The following is a 20840-nucleotide window of genomic DNA, read 5'->3' as shown; positions in this document are numbered from 1 at the left end:
TGAAAAGTTGCACAAGCCAGTAATTTTTGACAACCGAAGGCAATAAACCGACAAGCCATGCTAAGGCTAACACGCTAACGACCGACTGGTACAGAATCAAATATGGGCGGGGCTTTTGCCACCCGCAGAAAGCGTAGAGAAAGTGTAAGGGGCCATACGATTGGCTAAAAGCGAACCCGCCTGCTTTCCCGATGAGTTTGATTGACAGATTCACTAGCCAATGGTGACATTAGTTGACCCGCTCCGTCAGATGAGTCTCAATATTCACCGTAGAAAAATCTCTCACACACACGGGGAGATTCACAAACGAGAACGGGATTTTGAATGCACAGTCTGCAGTTCGAATGATCTGTGAGTTCACATCACATGTGTACCTAAAAATCATGTTTGTGAAGCACCTACTGTGCATTTCTGATACATTTATTGTGAATTTCTAAAATGTTTTTTGTGAAACACAGTGTGCACATTTGTGAGAAACACTTATTGTGCATTTGTAAAACATTTAGTGTGCATGTGTGAAACACAATCTGTGTGTTTGTGAAACACAGGGTGTGTATTTCCGAATTTATTTTTCACATTTGCATAAAATGACATTTGTGAATCGGAGCGTGTGCATTTGTAAAACCGGTTGTGTGCATTTCTGATTATTGAGACTGAATTAACTCCATAAAGGCGGGGCCTCAGAGATCAAGTCGTTTCACGTAGAAAAAAATCGTTCTTTCAATTATTATATATATATGGATATAGTTTACTCTGACAGGCTTAAGAATAGCATGATATAAGTCCCTTTAAAAAAAGTAAAAAAAAAAATAATCTCACACATACCGTGATCACTTACTAAATAAACTAATATAAAATCAATTATTAGTAGTTTTCATCTTGTCACGGTTTAGGTTGAAAAAGCATTTTATACAGCATACTGTGTATATATTTTCAAATCGTTCCTAAAAAATCTTGCTTTTTATCATATATACCGGTAACTTCAAACCTAAGATAGCAGTTCAGCCATAAAATTTCCCACCATCAATAAATCATCCAGGTTGGATATTGGAACAGATTTTTTGATTATTTTAAGCGGTTTGACACGCTGAAATCAAAATTTAGTCAGGTACTTTAAACAAGGCTGTAATATAAATTATATTACATCTTTCCTTCTGTCCTATAATATATAATTACCATAATTCAGACATGAAAAACGCTAAGCATAAACTCCCAAACGTATTTTTCTTGTAAAGTTGGTCATTTTTTTTTTGTTGACCACTTTGTTGCAGGCACGTTTAATGCATTTTTGGCACTTCAGCTCAGAGTCATTCATGTGTTAAACATCAGATACAGTTTGAATTTGCTTATCAACTGCCGAAGCATCGATGTGTTTATTGTTGGGTTGACAAACTGTAGGCATCCAAATGTCATGTGGCCTCTTCCTAATGATATTCATGAAAAACAAGACTATTTACTTTCATGGAAAACGGATCGGACATGTCAGGAAACTAGTCTAATATGAATATGACACTGTGGCTATGGAATATTGCAACAAAATGAACCTTGAGCTTGTGTTCTTGTTGTCTGAGGTTCCTTATAAAAAACTACATATAGATAAATCATAATAAAGTAACTATACACAAAATATTTATAGAGAATAATATTAGTTAAAGGAAAAATCTGGAACAGCCTCGGTACAAAAAGGAAAAATATTGCTAAAATTCGATATTATGCTTTAAAATGCAAATTTGAATAGATTTACCACCAAGAGACCCTTCATTGTATTTGTATTTTACCCAAAGAGTTCAACCAGCACACATCCAATTCATAATTTGGTTTTATTTAGACATTCTGCATCTTCATTTTAAGTCAAGCAGTGGATCTATTAACAAGATAAAAAGCTTCTTTTTTTTGCCAAAGTAAAACACAAAATATTGATTTCCTGTTAAAATGAAGGAACTGGAGCAAAAAACCTTCTCCTCCTTTCTCTGAGGAGACTTATCTGCTGACTTTACAGAAGTCTCCCAGTTTTAACCATCTTTTACATGTTATTTAAAAAAAAACTACTTTAACATTAATTTAATTAGAACATTTTGAAAACTTTTTCTTAGAGAACCAACTCTATAAAAGTGTTTAACAGAATGTTAGGAACTCAACAGAAAAGATTTGAACTTTTACAAAAAAAAAGGAAAAAAACAGAAGAACTCCTTTTTCCTTTTATCTGCTTACCTGCATCAGTAAGTCTTTAATCTTAGTTTTCTGCTGGAGAAGCTGAATGCTCTCTTCTTTCAGGAGTTTTTGCACAAACTCTGCAGCAGCCTTATTCTTCTGGGTGAGGAGAGAAGCCCAGACTGCCCTGTACAGCACCGTGTTATCTTCAGAGGGTTTTCCACTGGGGTTATCTATCACCCCCAAGCGCATGCCGGGGCTGGCCCTCTGCTGACACAGACACAGCGATCGCATCAGTCACAGTGGTATCACACACTCCCAGATCTTCAGAGACCAGACATGAGCACAATCACCTGTAGACCTTGATTGTCTAGGAGTAAAAAAATGCTCCAGCTCTTATCAAAAGTGTTGATTTTCACTGAATGACATCTAAACCTTCAGCACATTGTCACAAGTATTTTACTCTTAAAACTGTAATTTAGGATTTACTTCCTGTTCAGTCTACATCCAAACTTTTCATTTTAGCCAAAATCCTCTGGAACATAATTTGTGTCTTAAAAGTACAAGAATCCTGTGGTATTTCCTACAGGAGCAGTAAATTCTAAAATAATGTATTTTATGGTTTGCCCACAAGATACAAGGAATTGTACCATGTGTCGTGACTTTACTCACCACGTGTTTAAGAGCGTTAAGCAATAATTTTCTTCCTGGAACCTTTTCAAAATCTCCAACTATCCAAATGCTCACAGCAGTCATACCATCCTCATCTGAAGAAGAAGGAAAAAAAGTTTTCTACTGACAAGAACTTTGATTTTTATTAAGTTTCGTATCTTATTTTCAAAAGCCAGAAAAATCACAGAATTTTGCGTCCACGTCGATTGGAAATATCAGGAGTTGGATTTGCTTTTCTCACTTATGAAGTTCTGCTTTGCCCCAAAGTTGGAATCATTCAAAGATACAGATGTAGGTGGATGTGGTGTCTGCAAAAGCAGCTGGCATTCATGTTGGTGTAAGAACTGTTTAAAGTCAGGTGTGATGTCAGATATGGTGGTTCATCCTGCAGGAGGTGGTGTCAGAAATGGAATAAAGTGGCCAAACAAGAGAACACGTGTCCTTACTACTTACTATCATTACTGAAACTTGTCTTTTTCTGTAACAGTCTGCAGTACATTCAGCTGTGATGATCTTTACTTAGCAACTGTAATCTGTTAGGCCAGGTATTTCTGATCATAACTTTCCTTTTATTTCTCTGTACACTTAGTCGGACCTGGAAAATGAATAAGGAAATGGCACACAGTAAATACCAAATATTAGCAGATCAGCTCCACACCTTGCACAGACTGCTCGAGGTTTTATCCATCCGATGCATCTGTGAGTCATGAAATTGGAATAAATGTCCCTTCCAAAGTTCTGTGTGGGAGGTTCTCTGGAAATATGGAGGCCCTCTCCCTTAATAAGGAGCAAACCCATTATACAAGCAGCTGATATGAGTTTGTTCTGCAGAGTGGCTGAGCCCTCCCTTTGAGATAGGGGGCGGAGCTTAGTCACCTGGGAGGAGTAAAGCCGCTGCTCCTTCACATCTCCAGAGAGCCACGTGTGGCTTAAGTGCCCTCCTCTCTGTGGAGAGGAAGGTCTGGGCATGTGGTGAGACTGCTGCCCCCACAACACAGCTATGGAGAAACGGGGAAGGGTGGATTTTTCTCCTGTTATTGGTGAACAACAGTTATTTATGGTAGGAATTAGGAAAGGTCAGGTTTGGGGAGTTTTTTTTTTTTCGGTCTGTAATTTTTGAGTCCAAATCCTGTCTTTTAATGAGTGTTTTTAAACCTGTTTTGTAACTGAAAATAAACTATTTCAGTGTTACTGTAACAAGTTAGTTTCAAACAAATTCCTATGTTTCATAAATGAATAAAAATGTAGAGGAGGATGGTGATAGTCCTGCATGTCCATCAATATTTAGGTTGAACTGCTTCTTACCTGTCTTTGTGAAATACTTCATTCTCTTGGCCATCACAGCTGTTCTGTCTCTGGAGTCCATGAATGAAAACATACTTGTGTCGTTCCAATCATCAACAACTAGAGTACGGTAAACCACAGCAATATATTACAAGACATGAACTAAAACAGAGCGTAAAGACAGCGAAGAGCCGACCACTCACCTGGCCTGCCTGTGAAGTCGAGATATTTTCGGTCCGTGCTTAAAATGAGTGGATTCATCCTGGGAACCACGTTGGGCTGTTCCATCAGGTAGTCCACCACATCCAAACCTTCAGTTAACTGGCCCTGAAAGGTTGAGAAACAAATGTGCTCCACATACATCTCTTTAAGGGGAGCACAAATTTTGCTTTTGCAAAACAAAATATTGAGGAAAACTAAAGACAAAAAAGAAAAAAAAGTCATATATTGCATTAGTACGACGGCGTTTTAGGGCCAGTTCACAAAAAAAACATTTTTTATAAAATACAACTTTTAAATCGTAAATTTATGAAAAGAAAGTCATAACTATTAAATAATTAAAAAAATTAAATTACGAGGAAAAAACACCACAAAGTTTTCCGTTTATCGGAGCCTAGCTTGAAGATTCAATTCAATTCAATTCAATTTTATTTGTATAGCCCAAATTCACAACAACAGTCGTCTCAATGGGCTTTCGTATAGGTAATTGAAAAAGTTAAACATAAAAATAAAAAGGATCATGACTACATAGAATTTAATAGGAAAATACTAAATTGAATAACAAACTGACTAAGCCAAACTGGACATCCCTGCCCTTAGACCCCCCTTCATGATGATGAAATATGTGGAGCATTTTGTGAAGCTTTATTTCAGGATTTGTTTAAAAAACAAAAGAGATTCTGAAACTCTTGGCTACTCAAAATCAGATTTTTGTCAGTAAAGCCGGCTTTCTGGGGTTCGGTGTCAGTAAAGCGGAGTTTCTTATGTAAAATAAGGAGCTCAGAGACACATTTGGGAGTAGAGGACTGCTGCAGCCTTTATTCTCCGTTTCATTCACATAACCTGAAGTTCATTTGTCACCTTACGTCATGAACCTGTCATCCGAACACCAATGCGGAAGTAAACAGTGTTGCATACGCCCCCTCCAGGTGAAACATCCCGTTTTAACATAAAACAATAAAGAGGAATGAAAATAGTCTGTTATATAAGCTTTCGAACGTTGAAAATGCCAAAAAAGTGCTCCTCCTCAGATGGAAGCGTCACACAAACATAGAGATCTGGTCTTTGGTGGAGGAAGAAAGGATTCAAGTGGACAGCTTCATCAACGGGCTGCAGAGGTCCTGCAAACTACCCATCAATAAATAAAACATTAATTAATCGTAAATCAAGCAAATGAGCTTCCAAACATTTGGAACGTTATCAATAAACATTCTGAGTTTAGTCGGTCTGCTCTGCTGCTGCGCGGCGTTCACTTGCTGCTCTGTATGCTCACTTCCACTTTAATCTTGTAAAAATTACGAGTTTTTTTCTCGTACATTTTCGAGTTTTTTTCTCGTAAATTTACGACTTTAAATCTTGTGATTTTACTTTTTTTTTTGGCCCTAAAACTCTGTCGTACATTAGAATAGAAATAAAATAAACAAAAAATGTCACTGCAAAATAATAAGTCTAAGTCCCAGCAATGGCATGAGAAAAGCAACATTAACATCTAGCTGGGGTCAGTTTATCTGCAGCATCTTTTAATCTAAGGGTTCTTCCTCACATTTTAAAGTACTTTTGATAATTGAATATGAAAATTCAGTCGTACCACAAAGACAGCCCTCTGGAATGCGGTGGTGGAGTCCATTATGCGCTGCAAAATAATGGTCTCCAGCTCCTCTGGGTCCATCTCATCAGGGTTTAGGGGTATTCCATTAAATAAAGCAAGGGGCAGGGCGTCCAAGCCACTCTTTTTGTAAAAGAGTGCTCCGTCCTGAAGCAAATGAAGTGTATGTCAAACACCAGGATGTTACTGTTTCTACATAACTGGTTAAATCATTCGTTATCCTAAATATGTTTTTAACTCACCTTCCTTTTATAGTCATACTCTGATTCTGCTCCTGGAATATTTTCAGGATTGGCTTTTGGATATTTTCTCTTCAGGTAAGCAGAGATTGTGCCAGCAGACAATGTCCCCCCCACATCCATTTTGCTGTACAGCTGTAAGAGAGTCGGATCAAATTTGAATATCAACCATGTAAGTCAGTAATTCTCTACCTTATTTTTTAAAAGCCAACAGCAGAGGTAAGATCCTATTTTGTCATCTAATCAAAAAAGATGTATCCAGCTGTAGGATATAACCCGGCCAAATAAAGCAATAGTCTCTCCAGGCACACAGAGACTCGAGCGGACTAGAAACCTTTTGTCGAGGATGTGATTTATGTGTGGTGTACATACTGAGATCATAGACATCACAGCCTGGGGTACATCATATTCGTCTGCGATGTAATTCAGGAGCCGGTAAAATCCAACTCCTGCGTCTGAGAAGCCATCGATATCATCTCTGGGGTTGACAACAAACACAAATCCAATTCTGCAGAAACATGAACAAAAACGAAACAAAAACAAAAACAGGATGCAGCTGAAATGAGAATCGCTGCTTGGTAAATATTATAAATGCAGAGTGGACTGTATAAACATCGATGGCGTTGTGGAGAAAAATGAAAGAACATACCTCAAGGGGATCTTGTGCTTGTAGAAAAGCTCAGCTAGCTTTAACAGCTCAACACTTTCCTCCTGAAGAGGGTCCAGGAAAAGCACCTAACAGCAGAATTATCATTACCAAATGTGCTACAAAGTGTTTTGATACCTTTTATTTTTTTTCAATTGTATCATTAAAAATACATATTTAAAGTATTTTTTATGCTGGACTGGACTGTGTGGGACTTTAGAGGTCTGTGGCTTCAATAAAAACAAAAAACATTCCATCTAATCCAAAAATAATTATTTCTAAAACTCTTTAGATCTTATATTGGTCACCAGAAATGGATACTTGATTATCTTGGAAGTTAAAGTCAAATTCGGTCATGTAGACAAACTGAGGGGTCAAAGAATCAGAAGCAAAATATCCAGCAGGCCAGAAGTCAAATTTGGTCCTCAGTTGCCGATGGCTTCCTTCAGGTCACCGAGGCTCACCAAATTGAAGAAATTGCGTCTAATCTGTCGGATGACACCAGGAAACGTGGCTCTGAGGAGCTCCTGCAGGCCGGATGGCCAGTTCTGATAGATGTGGTCATTCTCAATGTCATTCATCCACTAAAAACACAAATAAAAAACAGTTAAAAAAATAGTAATAAAGTAAATGACAGAATGATCAGCGTTCAAAATGTAATAAACCGTATTTAACTTCTGATGAAAGAACAAGCAAAAGTGCAAATGTTGGAAACAGAATGAAATGTCGCGATTACGGTATGTACTGTCACTGCACAGCTGTACATTAACACAACACACCTGGGACAACATTCTTTTCTTCAATATTTATGATCAAGAGATGATTTTACACATTGTTTGCTAAAGAAATTTCATTAAAAGGGTTTTATTAGAAATGTCTCAAAATCACATTTCATTAAAAAGGTTCAAATTAATATATTTAATGGGCTTTCATAGATATGAATCTGTTTCACTAAAAAAACATTAAAATTATGAACAAATTAAATTCATACACTAAGATATTATACTGGAGATAATTAGTTTAACTTCAAAAATAAAACCTTTTGAATTTACATAAAAATGAAATTTATATATATTTATATTTACACTTGGATCCCATAATGTTAAATCTTAAAGCATGTAAGAACACCGATTATTAAGATACTTGTTGTAAACTAGTGCCCTCCATTTATATTTTGGTCTTAGCAGTTATTTTTGCTCCAGTACTTTTTATTTTAAAACAACAAAACGTCTCCCGAAAATCGTTTTTAGTGAAAATAGTTGTGCCATTTAGCAATGTGCTTGGATGAAAGGCACTTCCTGTATCTTCATTTTGATGCACTTCAATTGTAAAGCAGCTGAATGAAAGCGAGCGCCTGCGCTCAATGGAATGGAATGAAAGTGTCATTTGACCAGAACATCGTTATGTAAGTGCTAGCTATTGATCAGAGTAAACCGACAAAGTTACAAAAATGAGGAGAGATTGTTGATGAGAAAAATACTTCCTGGAACAATTTATCTTAGATTTATAGAGAAAAACAATGATCAATCTGGGTTTTTTCTATATTCGTTTTTTATTTATTTAAAAAAGCTAGAATTATAGGACAAAAGAATTATGTTTGTCACATTGCTTACCCTCTGTGAATCTTGTTTGTAGAATATTTCCTAGCTTAAAATTTTAAAATAACAATTCAACTTCTTAAAACTGCCGTTTTTTAGTAGACTAAATCTTGTTTTTGCTTTTTCTCTGAAAGTGTTTTTTGTAAAGTTAAAAATGAGACCTGAAGACTAAAGGGCTATAAGGTTCACCATAATAGCAGGATGCCTGATGTCCAAGGCGTAGCTGTCATCCACCGTGTTCACAGGCAAACTCAGGAATTTGCCCTGGTGTTCTCCTTTAATCTCTAAATTATGAAGACCCTCCAAAATCTTGGCCTCTCCCCTGAGGATCTCCAAGATGCTGCAAACAGAATGAGGAGTCTGTTTTTGTAGATATTAACTCTGGAATGGTGATGGTAGAATAAGACAACCTTCTTGTTGGGTTTCTACCTGAAAGGGTTGTGAGTGTCCAAATCGATGTGCAGTCCGTTGATAAATAGTTCCCCGTCGCCAGGATGGACACCAAGTGACTCGCTGAGATACTGGAAAGAACAAACTTAAAGAGTCAGTTAAGGTTCCTTAAACCACTCAAATTAAAATTGTGTTTTTGAGGCATTTTTCTCATGATAGATAAGAAAATCCACTCAAAATTGCATTTTTGAGTAATTCCTCATTCAAATCGCCATTTTTGTTCCACTGATAAAGATAGCTTGGGGGCTATGAGCTAGCGGGAGAGGGTGTAAACAAAGGGATGATGGGAAATGAGGTGGGCTTACTCCACCCCAACAGTCCCACCCACAACTCAGAGGTGAATTTCTCCAGTCGCACTGCAGAAACTATACGTCCTAGATAACGACGTAGGTTCTTTTCTTTTGGCTAAGAACGGCATAATCATTATTTAAAGACCACCGGGAACAGTTTGAAAATAGATCAAAAGATGATTGGAGCGGGTCTTTAAAGGAAACAGATTATTCTGAAGATAATAATTTAATAATTTAAAGGGTGAAGGATACGTTTGTATCAAATAAAGCTTGTAGATGCTAACTATTATACCTCCTCGGGTGCAGTTTAGGAACACTGTTTATCACATCTCACCTTCTGGTTCTCCTCAATTTCCTTCTTCATTTCCAGAGTAACGGCCACTCTCGTCAGTGATCTGTGGGAACAGTAAAACCTGTACAGTCACCATCAGCTTTTACCACGTCCCCAGCCGACAGTAAAACGCCAGTTTTAATCTCCAAAACCCTGTAAACCTCAAGATGGTGTGTTTGCAGTCATTTCCTCCAGTGCAGCATCTCTAACTCAGCATTTTCTCAAGTTAGGAGTAAGTTTTTAAACCAATAAAAGAAAACCTATCACTATCTGACAAGTTTCTCTGTAGACTCTATGTGCTGCTCAACATTTATTTCAGGAAATAAATTAGAAAGGGAAAAGGACATTGTATGGATTCATTACGCAATATTATATTTTAGGTTTTTGATTATAACTTGGTACTAAAAAAAACTAAAACCCTGCACAAAGAGGCTGTGACACAACAGGATATTTAAAGAAGCTGGCTGGTAACGAGTGCTGCATTCGTGCTCTGTAATGTAAAGTTCATTAGACAAAAACATAGAAAAAGATGCAAAATGAGAAAAAAAATAAAGCTAATTCAGAAATTTGAAGGGAATTCATAATACGTTGATGCTTCAAGACTGACCACATAAAGACTCTTCTCAAGAATTGCAACTGCTTAATTTCTTGCGTGGAGCAATCTTGTTAGAGACATTCTAACTGGACTCAACGACAACTGGAGTGTTCCTTAATAAATAAAACTCCAATATTAAGACAATGGTTTAAGAAAAATGAAGACCCCGACTAGTCTGGGGGAAAGACGCAGATGTTTGCGGTCCACTGTATTTTCCCCATTTTTTCTATATATTTGATGTACGGAGCATTTAACATACTGTATTTATCTACTGACCAGCTTCACAAAGATGCTGGTTTTATTTTCATGCAGGAATTTGGCCTTTCCCCACACTGCCAAAAGCACCAGATCCTGGTTTAGGGAACATGGTTTCCCTGTGAGGGATCAGCCAGCAAATTTACCAAACAATTTACCACAATTTAACGTACAATAAAGTCTATTCTATTTTACACCTAAAGCCATAAAATACATTTAACTTTTTTGTTGAAAAGCATTCAGATTTACCAGTCTGTGATAATTCTATATATTTGAGCTAGACTTTTAGAATGAAATCTGTTTTTTGTTTCTAATGTGTTCTATTCACCTGAAGGTGAAATGACACTGATGATAGAATCAGTAACTAATAAATGAAAAGGTCAGTTCAAGTATTCAGACTTGCATAAAACAGAGGGACAATGTGACCCGTACTGACTGAAGCAGGGACAAACGCAACTAAGAAACCCAAAGGAACTCACCTTGCTCTGCTTGGGAAGTTCTGACTGAGATCTTTCATGACCTTCAAAGAATCAAACTTTGGGACGGACATAATTCTTGCTGCTGCCTGGAAACTTAAATCTCCAAAAATAACAGAAAATATTCATCAACATTTAACATCTAAACATCCACGTTAGATGACTTGAATTTGCAGAGGATGGAGCTAACACTGTGACTGGAAAAAATACTTTCACATGGTTGAGAAACATATAAAATATGTCATTTTTTAATAGTTTTACCCTTGACAGACAAAAAAACAAATGGAAGAAAAGAAACCACCAGGATTTAAAAAGCTCATAGAAAAGGATTATTAAAAATTTACTTAAAAGAATTTGTATGAAATGACTATATAATTCTAAACAAGTGAAATATTCTTAAAAACTCTTCCCAGTCCTAACCTGGGGTGTGATCATTTAAAAAAAATGCCTGAACACATTTTGAGCCCCTTATACAAAAATGAGGGGAAGGCTGAACCGATTAACAGGATTAACAGGCATCTTTAATGAGGACAATGTAAGGAATACCCAAGTTGGAACATAGTCTTCCAATTTAAGGACAACCCATTTGCACATGGATTATGAAACAGTGAAGCCAGATTAGCCACAAAAACAAAGCTGTGGGTAAAAACTTTTTGTTGCTCTGAAATAAACCAGTAAAAACATCAGATTAAATTTAGCCTATGTCCGAATTCCCATCCTAACCCCTAAGTACTAAACTACTATATAGTGCAGGTCTATGTAGTGCACTGGATTTTAAAAGCACTTCGGACACCATGCTCACTACTTTTTTTTTTAAACTGGGATTAAGTTAAAATCTACTTGATATGAGCGTTTTGCAATGATCATTTATGAATCCACTGTCTTCTGAAGTTAAAAACCTTTATATTTTATTTTTAAAAAAACATTTAAATACGTTTATTTGGCAAAAAAAATTCAGACGCAATGCATTGTGGTCTATATTCCCCAATCTAGTGAGCATCGATGCACACTGGTCTTTCGCAAAGGCTTCCGGGAAATTTCTAGGGCACTCGATTTTGGAATTGTGGATTTGGACACCACTACAACATGGAGAACGCACTATGTAGTGCACTATACAGTGAGTAGGGAAGGAATTCGGATACAACCTTTGTATTAAACGCTAAAGGTGACACTCCAAAAACTGTTGTGTGATTTATTTTTGTTATAACTAGTTAATAAAACGTCTGTTGTTTTGATATCAGCACTAAAGTCCCTACCTTGCATTTCCCAGACTTTGAGAGGGGCCATGTCGTTGGTGCTCTCCAGGAGATGTTTCCGAAGCTCAGTAAGCTGCTCCTGGAGCTCAGGATGAGATTTCCTTAAGTGAGGCACAAAACAGTACAGCACAACATAAACGTGTTTTTATTTTCTTATCATCAAATCCCATAAAATAAATACTATAGAGGAGAAACACAAGGGATGAACATACAGCCTTACTTTAATGTTCTAAAGATGAATCCTTGAACTTCATCATTATCATCCTCCCCAGCGTTTGTCCCGCTCTTCGAATCTACAAAGCCAAAGATTTGAGTTTAATTGGCTTTAACACAGCAGGATTCAACACGCAGTCTGAAAAGTAACCAACTGACCTTTTACTTTGGTGTCATCCACAGCTTTGTATTCTGTGCTTTTGACGGCCAACTCGACGCCGTAACCAGATAAAAGCATCTTTGCGGGCTTTGGATCCTGTGCCAGTAACAAGGGAAAAAAATGTTGGCTTTCATGTCTTTTCTCTTTCAGTCTTTTGAAAATATTCACAAAAAGGCCTGGTGCTCTCCTAAAAAATTATGTTTATCTCTTTAATTGGTGGATGTGGTTGCCTAAGACACGTAAAATTACATTTTTGAGGCTGACACTCTTTCCAAGGAATCAAAAATATATGTTACAGTGAGTGAACGGCTTTTCTAAAACAAAAATGTCCAATTTGTGCAAATATGAACATTTTACCAGAATAAACAAAAATAAAAGATGAAAAGAAATATCTTTTCTGCAAACTAAATGTTTTGGATGATGGTGAGTTAATGCGTGTAATCTCTTAAAACATTATACGTTTTTAAAGCATTTTTAGAGTAGCGCCATTGTATGACAGCATGAAAAGGACGCCAAATGAAGATTTAATGCCTAAAAAGGAGTTTTAGTGGAACAAGGGGTTTGCTAAAGCTGTAGAAGGGCAAGGTGGGCGGGTGTGGTGGGGTAAAGTAGGGAACTGTAGAGGGCGGTAAACAGCGGGGGCCATTCAATGCTGCTCGCTGCTTTATTCTTCATTTTTCTTGTCTCAGCATTTCAACCTCTTGATCACCGGTAAACTCACAAAAATTTCCAGATACATCCGGTCTGCTGAAAATGTATTTATCTTAAGGTAATCGACTCCAAGCATCAAACATCACAGCAGCACCAAATGTAAGCTTTCCGTAATATAAAAAAAACATGTATTATGGTAGGTCTCTCATTTCTTTTTTTAGATTTGACCTGTCAAACTCCATTAACTGACAGGTGCCTCCAAACATAAATTAAAGACTATTATGGCGATGACCTTTGGGCCACGGATTGACCGCCAAATGGTGGCAAAGGTTGAAAACACCAGATTTTTAACGATTAAAAGAACTATGTAGAGAATCACCATAACTGATGTACAGACTCTTTCCTGAACAAAAGGTTTGCTTGAGTGAAATGGCGTTGGGTGACCAGCTGTGGAATTGAACTTGATTTTGTTTGTTTATACATTTTTTCAAGTACAAATTAATTTTTAGGAGGAAAAAAAAACAGTTTCATAAATAAACAGCAAATATAAACAGCAGATTCAACCGAAATTTACTAATTACAACTTAATAAAAAATCTAACATAACAAATTAAAGCCAAAAAGTGAAGACAAAAAAAAACACAAAAAATTCCTCCAGAGCACTGGTAGGGCCAAATCCTTTAATACTGCAAGTGAAACACTTTTGGTTGGTTCAAAGATGTTCAAATGTTCAAAGCAGGTATTTAAATTAGACAACGTCAAAAAGAAAGAGGCCCTTACAGAATTAGTGAATTTTACTCTATTAATACCGTATTTTACGGACTATAAGTCGCCCTTTTTTTCATAGTTTGGCAAAGGGTGCGACTTATACTCCGCAGCGACTTATATTAGTAATAAATTGAAATAAATACATTGTTAACCCTCCTGTTATCTTCATTTGTGAGGAACAGAGATGATGTTCCTGGGTCAATTTGATGTATGAGGTATGTTAAGTGTTAAGAGTATGTTAAGTGACTCAGAGAATCAGCAAACTTTTTTTTCCAGTAAGATCTTGAAGGCTAAAAACATAATATTCTATTTTCCAATGATTTCATAGATTCAGTAATGCAATAAAAATGACAACTGTTTCTACAAATACAGGATGAAAACAGAGTATTAGTTGGCCAATGATGCTTCATGAAAGGAATAAATAAATATGAGAAAGAATTACTGTGAAATTTTGAGATAAACAGTTTGCTATGATTGTGTCATATGAGGTTGTGGAACTTATTAGTTCTTGGTCTCAGATTTTGTCAGATAAATTTCCCGTCAAAATGCGACTTATAGTCCAGTGCGACTTTTCTGTGTTTTTTTCTACTTTATAAAGCATTTTTTGGGCTGGTGTGACTTATACTCCGGAGCGACTTATAGTCCGGAAAATACGGTATATAGAATTAGTTGTTTTATTCTGACAAGACTTGCTCAAAAAACAGGATAGGTGAACAAAAAAGACAAATTGTTTTGTGCAAAAGAAGATACACCAGGCCACATCAGAATTCTTCCCTTACCCCTCTGGCTCCTTCCTATTGCCCCAATTGTTTTTTTGTGATTTTAAATCTTGTAATACTTAGTAATAGTTTATTCTGAATTACAGAATTGTTAAACCTGTTTGGAAACAAATATTCACTTTGTGAGGGGAAAATGAAATAAGTCTGACATCATTTTCCATCTTTTATGTTCCGAGAAACAAAAGAAAACAGTGTTTTGGTGAATGCAGATTCCTCCCACCACTTAATGGGTTTCTGTTTGGATGGCAAAGAGCTCACTTTGGGAAAAGAAAGGTCTCATTTTAAATGAACACATTTTAAGGAACTCCAGATGACAGCAAAGTTAACCAAACTTACTTCGTTTCAAACTCAATGAAAAGAAACTGTACACAAGATTTAACATTTGGAAAAAGCTCCCTGCTGTTTGCGTTGGTGGAACAAAATAGTGGATTTTTTGGGGTTTTGTTTTGTTTTGTTTCATTGCCAAACAGTTTCTGGGGCATCCTCTTGTCTCCTGCTGGGGAAGGCAGCTTCTACAGCGGAAAGACTAACACCATGTGAGACGTACGTATAGCTGACCTGCAGAAGTAATTCAGCAGCTGCAGAGTATCAAAGAAGCACTTGTGAAAATACCTGAATATCTACAATTAAAGGGTGAACACAGCTTTATAAAAAACACAATAAATGTAGATGTGTTTTTGACCCTAAGGGTCATGAAGGGAGAAAAAAAAAACTGGAAAAAAAGGAGAACTCACCGCCAAGAAATGCCGCAACACATAGACAAGTTTCCCCTCCTCTGCTTTTTCTGTCAGCACTTTATGAAAAGAGCTAAACTTCTTTGTTCCAATCTCCGCATACAAAATCACTACTGGCAAATCACTTTTATTGACTCCTGGATATGTGTGATCATTCTTGTACAAGTATGGTTTTGACCTGCAAACATCCAAAAGATGCTTCGAGTCAGTGAAGGAAACCAAACTTTGTCTGCTCCTGGTGCTTTTGGCTGCAAAAGAAATCAAACCAGCTGTTTTCCATGTTACCTGCCTGCAGCAGCCTTAAGGAGCTTTTTGATGTCCTTGGTGCTGCAGCTTTGTTGTCCGTGGATGGAAACAAAGGCAGAGCATCCCTCCGGCGGAGGCTCATCACTGGCTATCTGTTCAGAGCAGAGAGGAGAACATGTTAAACAGAATTATGTAAATAATAAAGTGAGTTCGTCTTGAGTTTAAAGCGTTTTATTTTAAGACCTAATTCAAAAATCCACTTGACCTTACAAAGTTCTAAAATAGGCACGAGCAGCGACAGATGAACAGCAAGTGTCTTACTGCGCTTTTGCACAACTTTGTTAAAGAAAGAAGAAGAAAAAAAGATGCAGATTTGAAATACCAATCATCAAGGAAGTAGTTTAAAGGACAACTAATGAAGTAATGAAGTATTGAGTGATACAACACCACTGTGAAGGATTTCCTCCATCCAAAATAACAGGTTCATGCATGTGTATAACAGAAATGCTTACCTATCACTAGGTCAGATCAAGATGTTTTCTCATTTTCAGCAGTTTGGCACTCAGTGACATGGTTTTAATATTAAGTTCTCGTTTGACTTCAAAACAAATGCCTTTTACCCACAATTCCTAACATTTGAACTCTTTGTCTCCATATTTTCATCTGGTTTTCAGCAGCTTTGTTCTGGAAAAAGCAGTTTTCCATTCCCACTTCAGCCATTTGAAAGAGAAATTTGCTTCCACTTCCTTCCTGTCAACTCGAGAAAACCTTTTTTTTAAATCCACCAAAAAATTAAAATTCCCAGAGCCCCACCCCTTCATATTTAATTAATTTAAAAAGCCCTAAATGTCCTCTGTAGAAACCAAAAAAGAGTTAATATTCAGGTTTAGAAATGTCCTCTACAGCGGACAAATTTGCATTGCTGGGAGTCAGGAAGCTATGAATATTAGGCTTTATTCAGATACAACACAGAAAAGCCAAGATTCTTTGAAATGATCTCTATAGGAACAGGAGACTATAGCTTCCAGCAGAATTCATGCTTTTACTGGTGGTAAATTATTTACTGCACGGAACATTTAGCTTTGGGGTTTCATCTGAACAAGTTCTGAGTATGACATTTCCTGGAAAAGTGAATTTTCCTCCATGATTCCCAACTTTCTCACTACATAATGGTGGAGTCCAAACAGCCTAAACAAACTGCCTAATCGTTTGACTTGACAGGCAGCATTAAAAACGATTACATTGTGTGAAGACATAGTTGAAACCTCCAGATGAGCAAGCAAACACAACCTCCACAGTTGTAAAATTGATCATTTTGATTTGCGTCATCATTTGTGCAAAAACCCGTCAAAGAAGCACTGTGCTGTTTTCCAGCTGTTTCAGACCAACAAAGGAAACCATAAGACCCAGATTGTCGGTCTTCATGCAGAAATTCTTATAAAAGAATGAATACTGGCTTTCCATTCATGCCATTGGATGTATTGACTAGCTTCCATGTTTGGTTTTGTTCTGCTTTGTGTAGGAGCCAGTCAGATAAATATTGAGGAATCTTAACTTTTTAAATTTATTTGTAGCTTAACATCGCCTAGTATATGTTCATTTAAGAACTGTGTTGTGTTAAGTTTTGGATTTCTAGTTTCCTGATAGACCCAGTGGCGTGTCATTTGTTTGTGCAGCGTGATTGGGTGTAGATGTATTAAAGCGTTATCATCTAACCATCTAAATTACAATTTATATCATGGGTTAAACATAAGACATGAATAACGAAAATGAACCAAAGAGATGGATTGTTTTAATTGGGATGCGTTGGAAGATGATGGAGGGGTGCTGGGTGGGGAGGTGGAGGAGTTCCCTCCTCCATTTTTTATTTTGTTCTGCTTCGTTTTCAATAAATCAACATGGATTACAATTAAAACGTTCCAGATCATAAAAAAGTCTGTAAATATTCAATAGTTTACCAAGACTCTCCTCACCGTTTATTACTACCAAGCCAACACATGACAGAAGTCCTTCAGTTTTTGTTGAATTAAACCCAGAAGAAGCGTCAAGTGGAGCAGTCTATTGATAGTTTCACCACAGACTCCCTTCAACTAAAAATCAGAATTGATACACAAAATGTGTTATTCTGTTGTATTTAGGGTGTAACAAATAATTGACTTAATTACATTCCTACAATCCAACCAGATTGATCTGACTGAGCAGAGTTGTTAATCAAATCGACCTGTACCGTTACAAGATTTAAAAAATAATAACTGTACAGGTGAGGATCTATGAACTGAACATGAAAATGAATGCACCACAAAGTTTGAGCACAATGTTTTTGCTTTTTGTTTCTTCTCTAGCATTCTTTATTTGTGGTGTAATATTCTAATATGGATCAGGATGAAATGCTCTACATGTGTGTCACATGCTGCCTTTGCACATGCTCAGTTTGACTCTTGACCGACTCAATCCTTTAGGAATATTCACGGCCTTTTGAGAAAATGTTCCATGACTGCAAGAACTTAAGAACAACTGTTTGATTAGTCCTATCTAAAGTAACATCTGCAGCATGAACCAGGTCTTTCTTACATTAAAAACCCACTTCTGAAAAACATTTTTATGTCTTTACCTTTTTTAATAAATAAACAAAGGCAGTACCTGCTGCGATGAATGGATCGCAGGTGAGTAAGAGCGCAGGGCCAGAGCAAATCTGAGGAGGTGAGCTTGAAGATCAGTGAGGAACTGTCCTGCTTTCTTTATGATCAAGTTGTAATACGAGCGAACCGACTCTGTGGGATCAACATTGGAAACAAAGTAAAAGATTTGAAAAGAAAAAGATCGATTTGACCTGGATTAACGCATACTATTAGAAAGAACACAAACCTCCTTGCTTGTAGACTGTCAGTTCCTTCACCGTGTCGACAAACTGCCAGAATTTCTCATTTCCATCTTCTCCAATAAATTCACTGCATAGAGAAAAAATGAGGACCTATTTTAGTATTTTCATTTGTTTTAATAATTTGCCATCACTTCTCTTTTAATGCAGTCTGGACTATGATAGCAGAGCATTTCCAAACACTAAAGAGACAGAATTGCCTGTTCACAGGTGACTTTTTCACAAAAGCCTAAACATTACATCCAGTAAAGTTAGAAAATTCACTTTTTGACCTTTTCTCCTGATGGAGTTTGTCCTTGATGGATAAAATTATATTTTTAAAAATTCAATTTTGTTTTTCAAATGTATAATTCCTAAATATGAAAAACAAAACAAAAATAAAACAGGTAGCCTAATTATTTAGGCTGATGAAAAATATCATTTGTTTTAAATTTCAGATCGTGAGCATCGCCTTTTTTAAAATATATTCATATATTTTTATTTTAGATATTGCACATTTCCAATTAATAGAACACTAATAATAAATGGACATTTAAAAGTTAAAGTCACAGAACTTTGTAATGACAATACAAGAGAATGTCACACAAATTCTAACATTTTTTCAATTCAATATATATATATATATATATATATATATATATATATATATATATATATATATATATATATATATATATATATATATATATATATATATATTTGTGAAATAAGAGTACTCATTCTTGCCCATGATAGAATTATTAAAATGTCATCCTAATTATAAAGCATTGGAAATCTAGTTTTTGTATTCTTCCAATACTGAGGCTAGGTTTTGTAGACTGTAGCTTTATTATTATTATTATTATTATTATTATTATTATTATTATTATTATTTTTATTGTATATTACATTACTTGTGTCATTAATTTTTCAAAGTTTATTATATTTTATTTCCTTTAAGATGAAAATAACATTTGGGGATTTTTTTTCTTAATTTTTTAAACTTACAAAGTAGTGTTTGTGATCTGTATTGATCTTTTAAGTAAAAAAAAAAAAAAAAGTAAGATAAATTTCCCTACATATTAGGTATTGGGATGCTTTAATCCTTAAATATTTAGCAATTAAGGTATAATTACACAATCACAAAGTACTTAAGTGTTAATTACCCTTAATTAATTCAAAATTAAAAGAAAGATCATGCTTTTCCTCACAGAAAGACTTAGTAAATAGTTGATGAAAATCAAATCTATTGAGAGTTTATGGTCTTAACATTTCCATCCGTGCTGGTGTTGTCATTGAGAGTCCATGCTGCATTATTCTCACAGAAACACTGCTGTACCTGGTCTCCAGAAGGAACGGGGTCATGCTCCACTTCGCTTTCAGACTGGCAGTGACGCCTTTCGATGTTGACTTTGCTTGATGCGCATTCAGCAGCAGCAGGGTCAGCGTTATAACGCTCTTCAATGTCATAGTGGAACAAACACTCCGCCACTAAAGTCCTTAGCTTTTACTAGCAGAGATGTCAGTCACTGCCACGTACTCAAAAGCATAACCCCCAAACACAACGTTGCTACACAGATTAACAATAAACCATCACAATTTGAACTTTTAACAGAGACGGCAGTAAATGGGGCATTTTGCTGTTGTTTTAACGTTTTAAACCATCCGCAATAAAAGCCGCTAATTGAGACGCGAAGAGTTGTTAAAGTGCTAAAGTTAGTTTAGCTGTAAATAAATCTGAAGTGAACTCTGTCAAGAGGAATAACGGTACAGTAGAATATCTAAAGTGACAGTACTGCAAAGGCTTAAACGCGTCATTGTGGGGATGAAAGACATTTAAATGCTGATATTTTTACCATCAAACGCATTTTTCTACCCCACATGTGATGCCTATCTGCTTCCATAAAAAGCGAAGAATTCAGGATTTCACACCAGCAGAACATGAACTAAGCTAGCGGCTAGCGAGTTTCGAGGGACAGCACAAATTGGGGTGCCTTGCAAGGATTGTTATTCGTGTTGAATGTATATGTTTTAAAAAAAAGGTATTAAAATGTATAAAATAAATTTTGCATTTTTTTTTAGGTTTTTACTTAAATATCAATTAAAATTGTGGTAGTAGGGGGAAGTAAGATGTAATTGTGAAGCTCAAATCTTTCAGGCATAAAAACAGGCAGCTAAATGAACAACCGCTGATGTTCAAACGTTTTTTGCAAAATCAGTGCCCTTTAAATGTTATTTGGGTTTTTTATATATCAGGTAGTGAGCCAGCGAGACTTCCTACAGACTTACACTGGTAAATACTTACAATAATTGTAAATACAAATGATTTTTAAAATTATATAAAATTATATTTAAATACAAATAT

At 36.1% G+C, this 20840-nt stretch overlaps 2 protein-coding genes across 6 annotated transcripts in view; one reads left to right on the top strand and one right to left on the bottom strand.

The window, feature by feature from the left end:
• Window positions 1-20438, bottom strand: part of uggt2 (UDP-glucose glycoprotein glucosyltransferase 2) — a 50305-nt gene extending 29867 nt beyond the window's left edge. For 3 of the 5 annotated variants that reach the window (XM_020712947.3, XM_011489835.4, XM_011489837.4), the window contains exons 1-21: window positions 19815-20438; window positions 18484-18566; window positions 18259-18389; window positions 15658-15770; window positions 15373-15550; window positions 12441-12537; window positions 12289-12361; window positions 12069-12169; window positions 10816-10915; window positions 9490-9550; window positions 8845-8936; window positions 8605-8755; window positions 7282-7401; window positions 6821-6906; window positions 6544-6679; window positions 6175-6306; window positions 5915-6079; window positions 4311-4434; window positions 4129-4227; window positions 2824-2918; window positions 2212-2421 (exon numbers count right to left, since the gene is read on the bottom strand). In XM_020712947.3, coding sequence (XP_020568606.1) covers window positions 2212-2421; window positions 2824-2918; window positions 4129-4227; window positions 4311-4434; window positions 5915-6079; window positions 6175-6306; window positions 6544-6679; window positions 6821-6906; window positions 7282-7401; window positions 8605-8755; window positions 8845-8936; window positions 9490-9550; window positions 10816-10915; window positions 12069-12169; window positions 12289-12361; window positions 12441-12537; window positions 15373-15550; window positions 15658-15770; window positions 18259-18389; window positions 18484-18566; window positions 19815-19945 — 2478 coding nt within the window. In that variant the 5' untranslated portion in view covers window positions 19946-20438. The remainder of the gene's footprint in view (window positions 1-2211; window positions 2422-2823; window positions 2919-4128; window positions 4228-4310; window positions 4435-5914; window positions 6080-6174; window positions 6307-6543; window positions 6680-6820; window positions 6907-7281; window positions 7402-8604; window positions 8756-8844; window positions 8937-9489; window positions 9551-10815; window positions 10916-12068; window positions 12170-12288; window positions 12362-12440; window positions 12538-15372; window positions 15551-15657; window positions 15771-18258; window positions 18390-18483; window positions 18567-19814) is intronic. The other 2 variants (XM_020712948.3, XM_078939753.1) reach the window with 1 other exon arrangement.
• A 210-nt stretch (window positions 20439-20648) lies between these two features.
• hs6st3b (heparan sulfate 6-O-sulfotransferase 3b) overlaps window positions 20649-20840 on the top strand; it is a 97625-nt gene continuing 97433 nt past the window's right edge. The window contains exon 1 of the mRNA XM_023951028.2: window positions 20649-20768. The gene's annotated coding sequence lies outside the window, so the exon portion shown is untranslated. The remainder of the gene's footprint in view (window positions 20769-20840) is intronic.

The sequence above is a fragment of the Oryzias latipes genome, chromosome 21 (genome assembly GCF_053564925.1).
Source record: "Oryzias latipes strain Hd-rR chromosome 21, Olatipes_Hd-rR_3.1".
Lineage (NCBI taxonomy): Eukaryota > Metazoa > Chordata > Actinopteri > Beloniformes > Adrianichthyidae > Oryzias > Oryzias latipes.
Note: the sequence above shows the minus strand (reverse complement) of the source record. Positions and strands in the feature narration are given on the sequence as shown.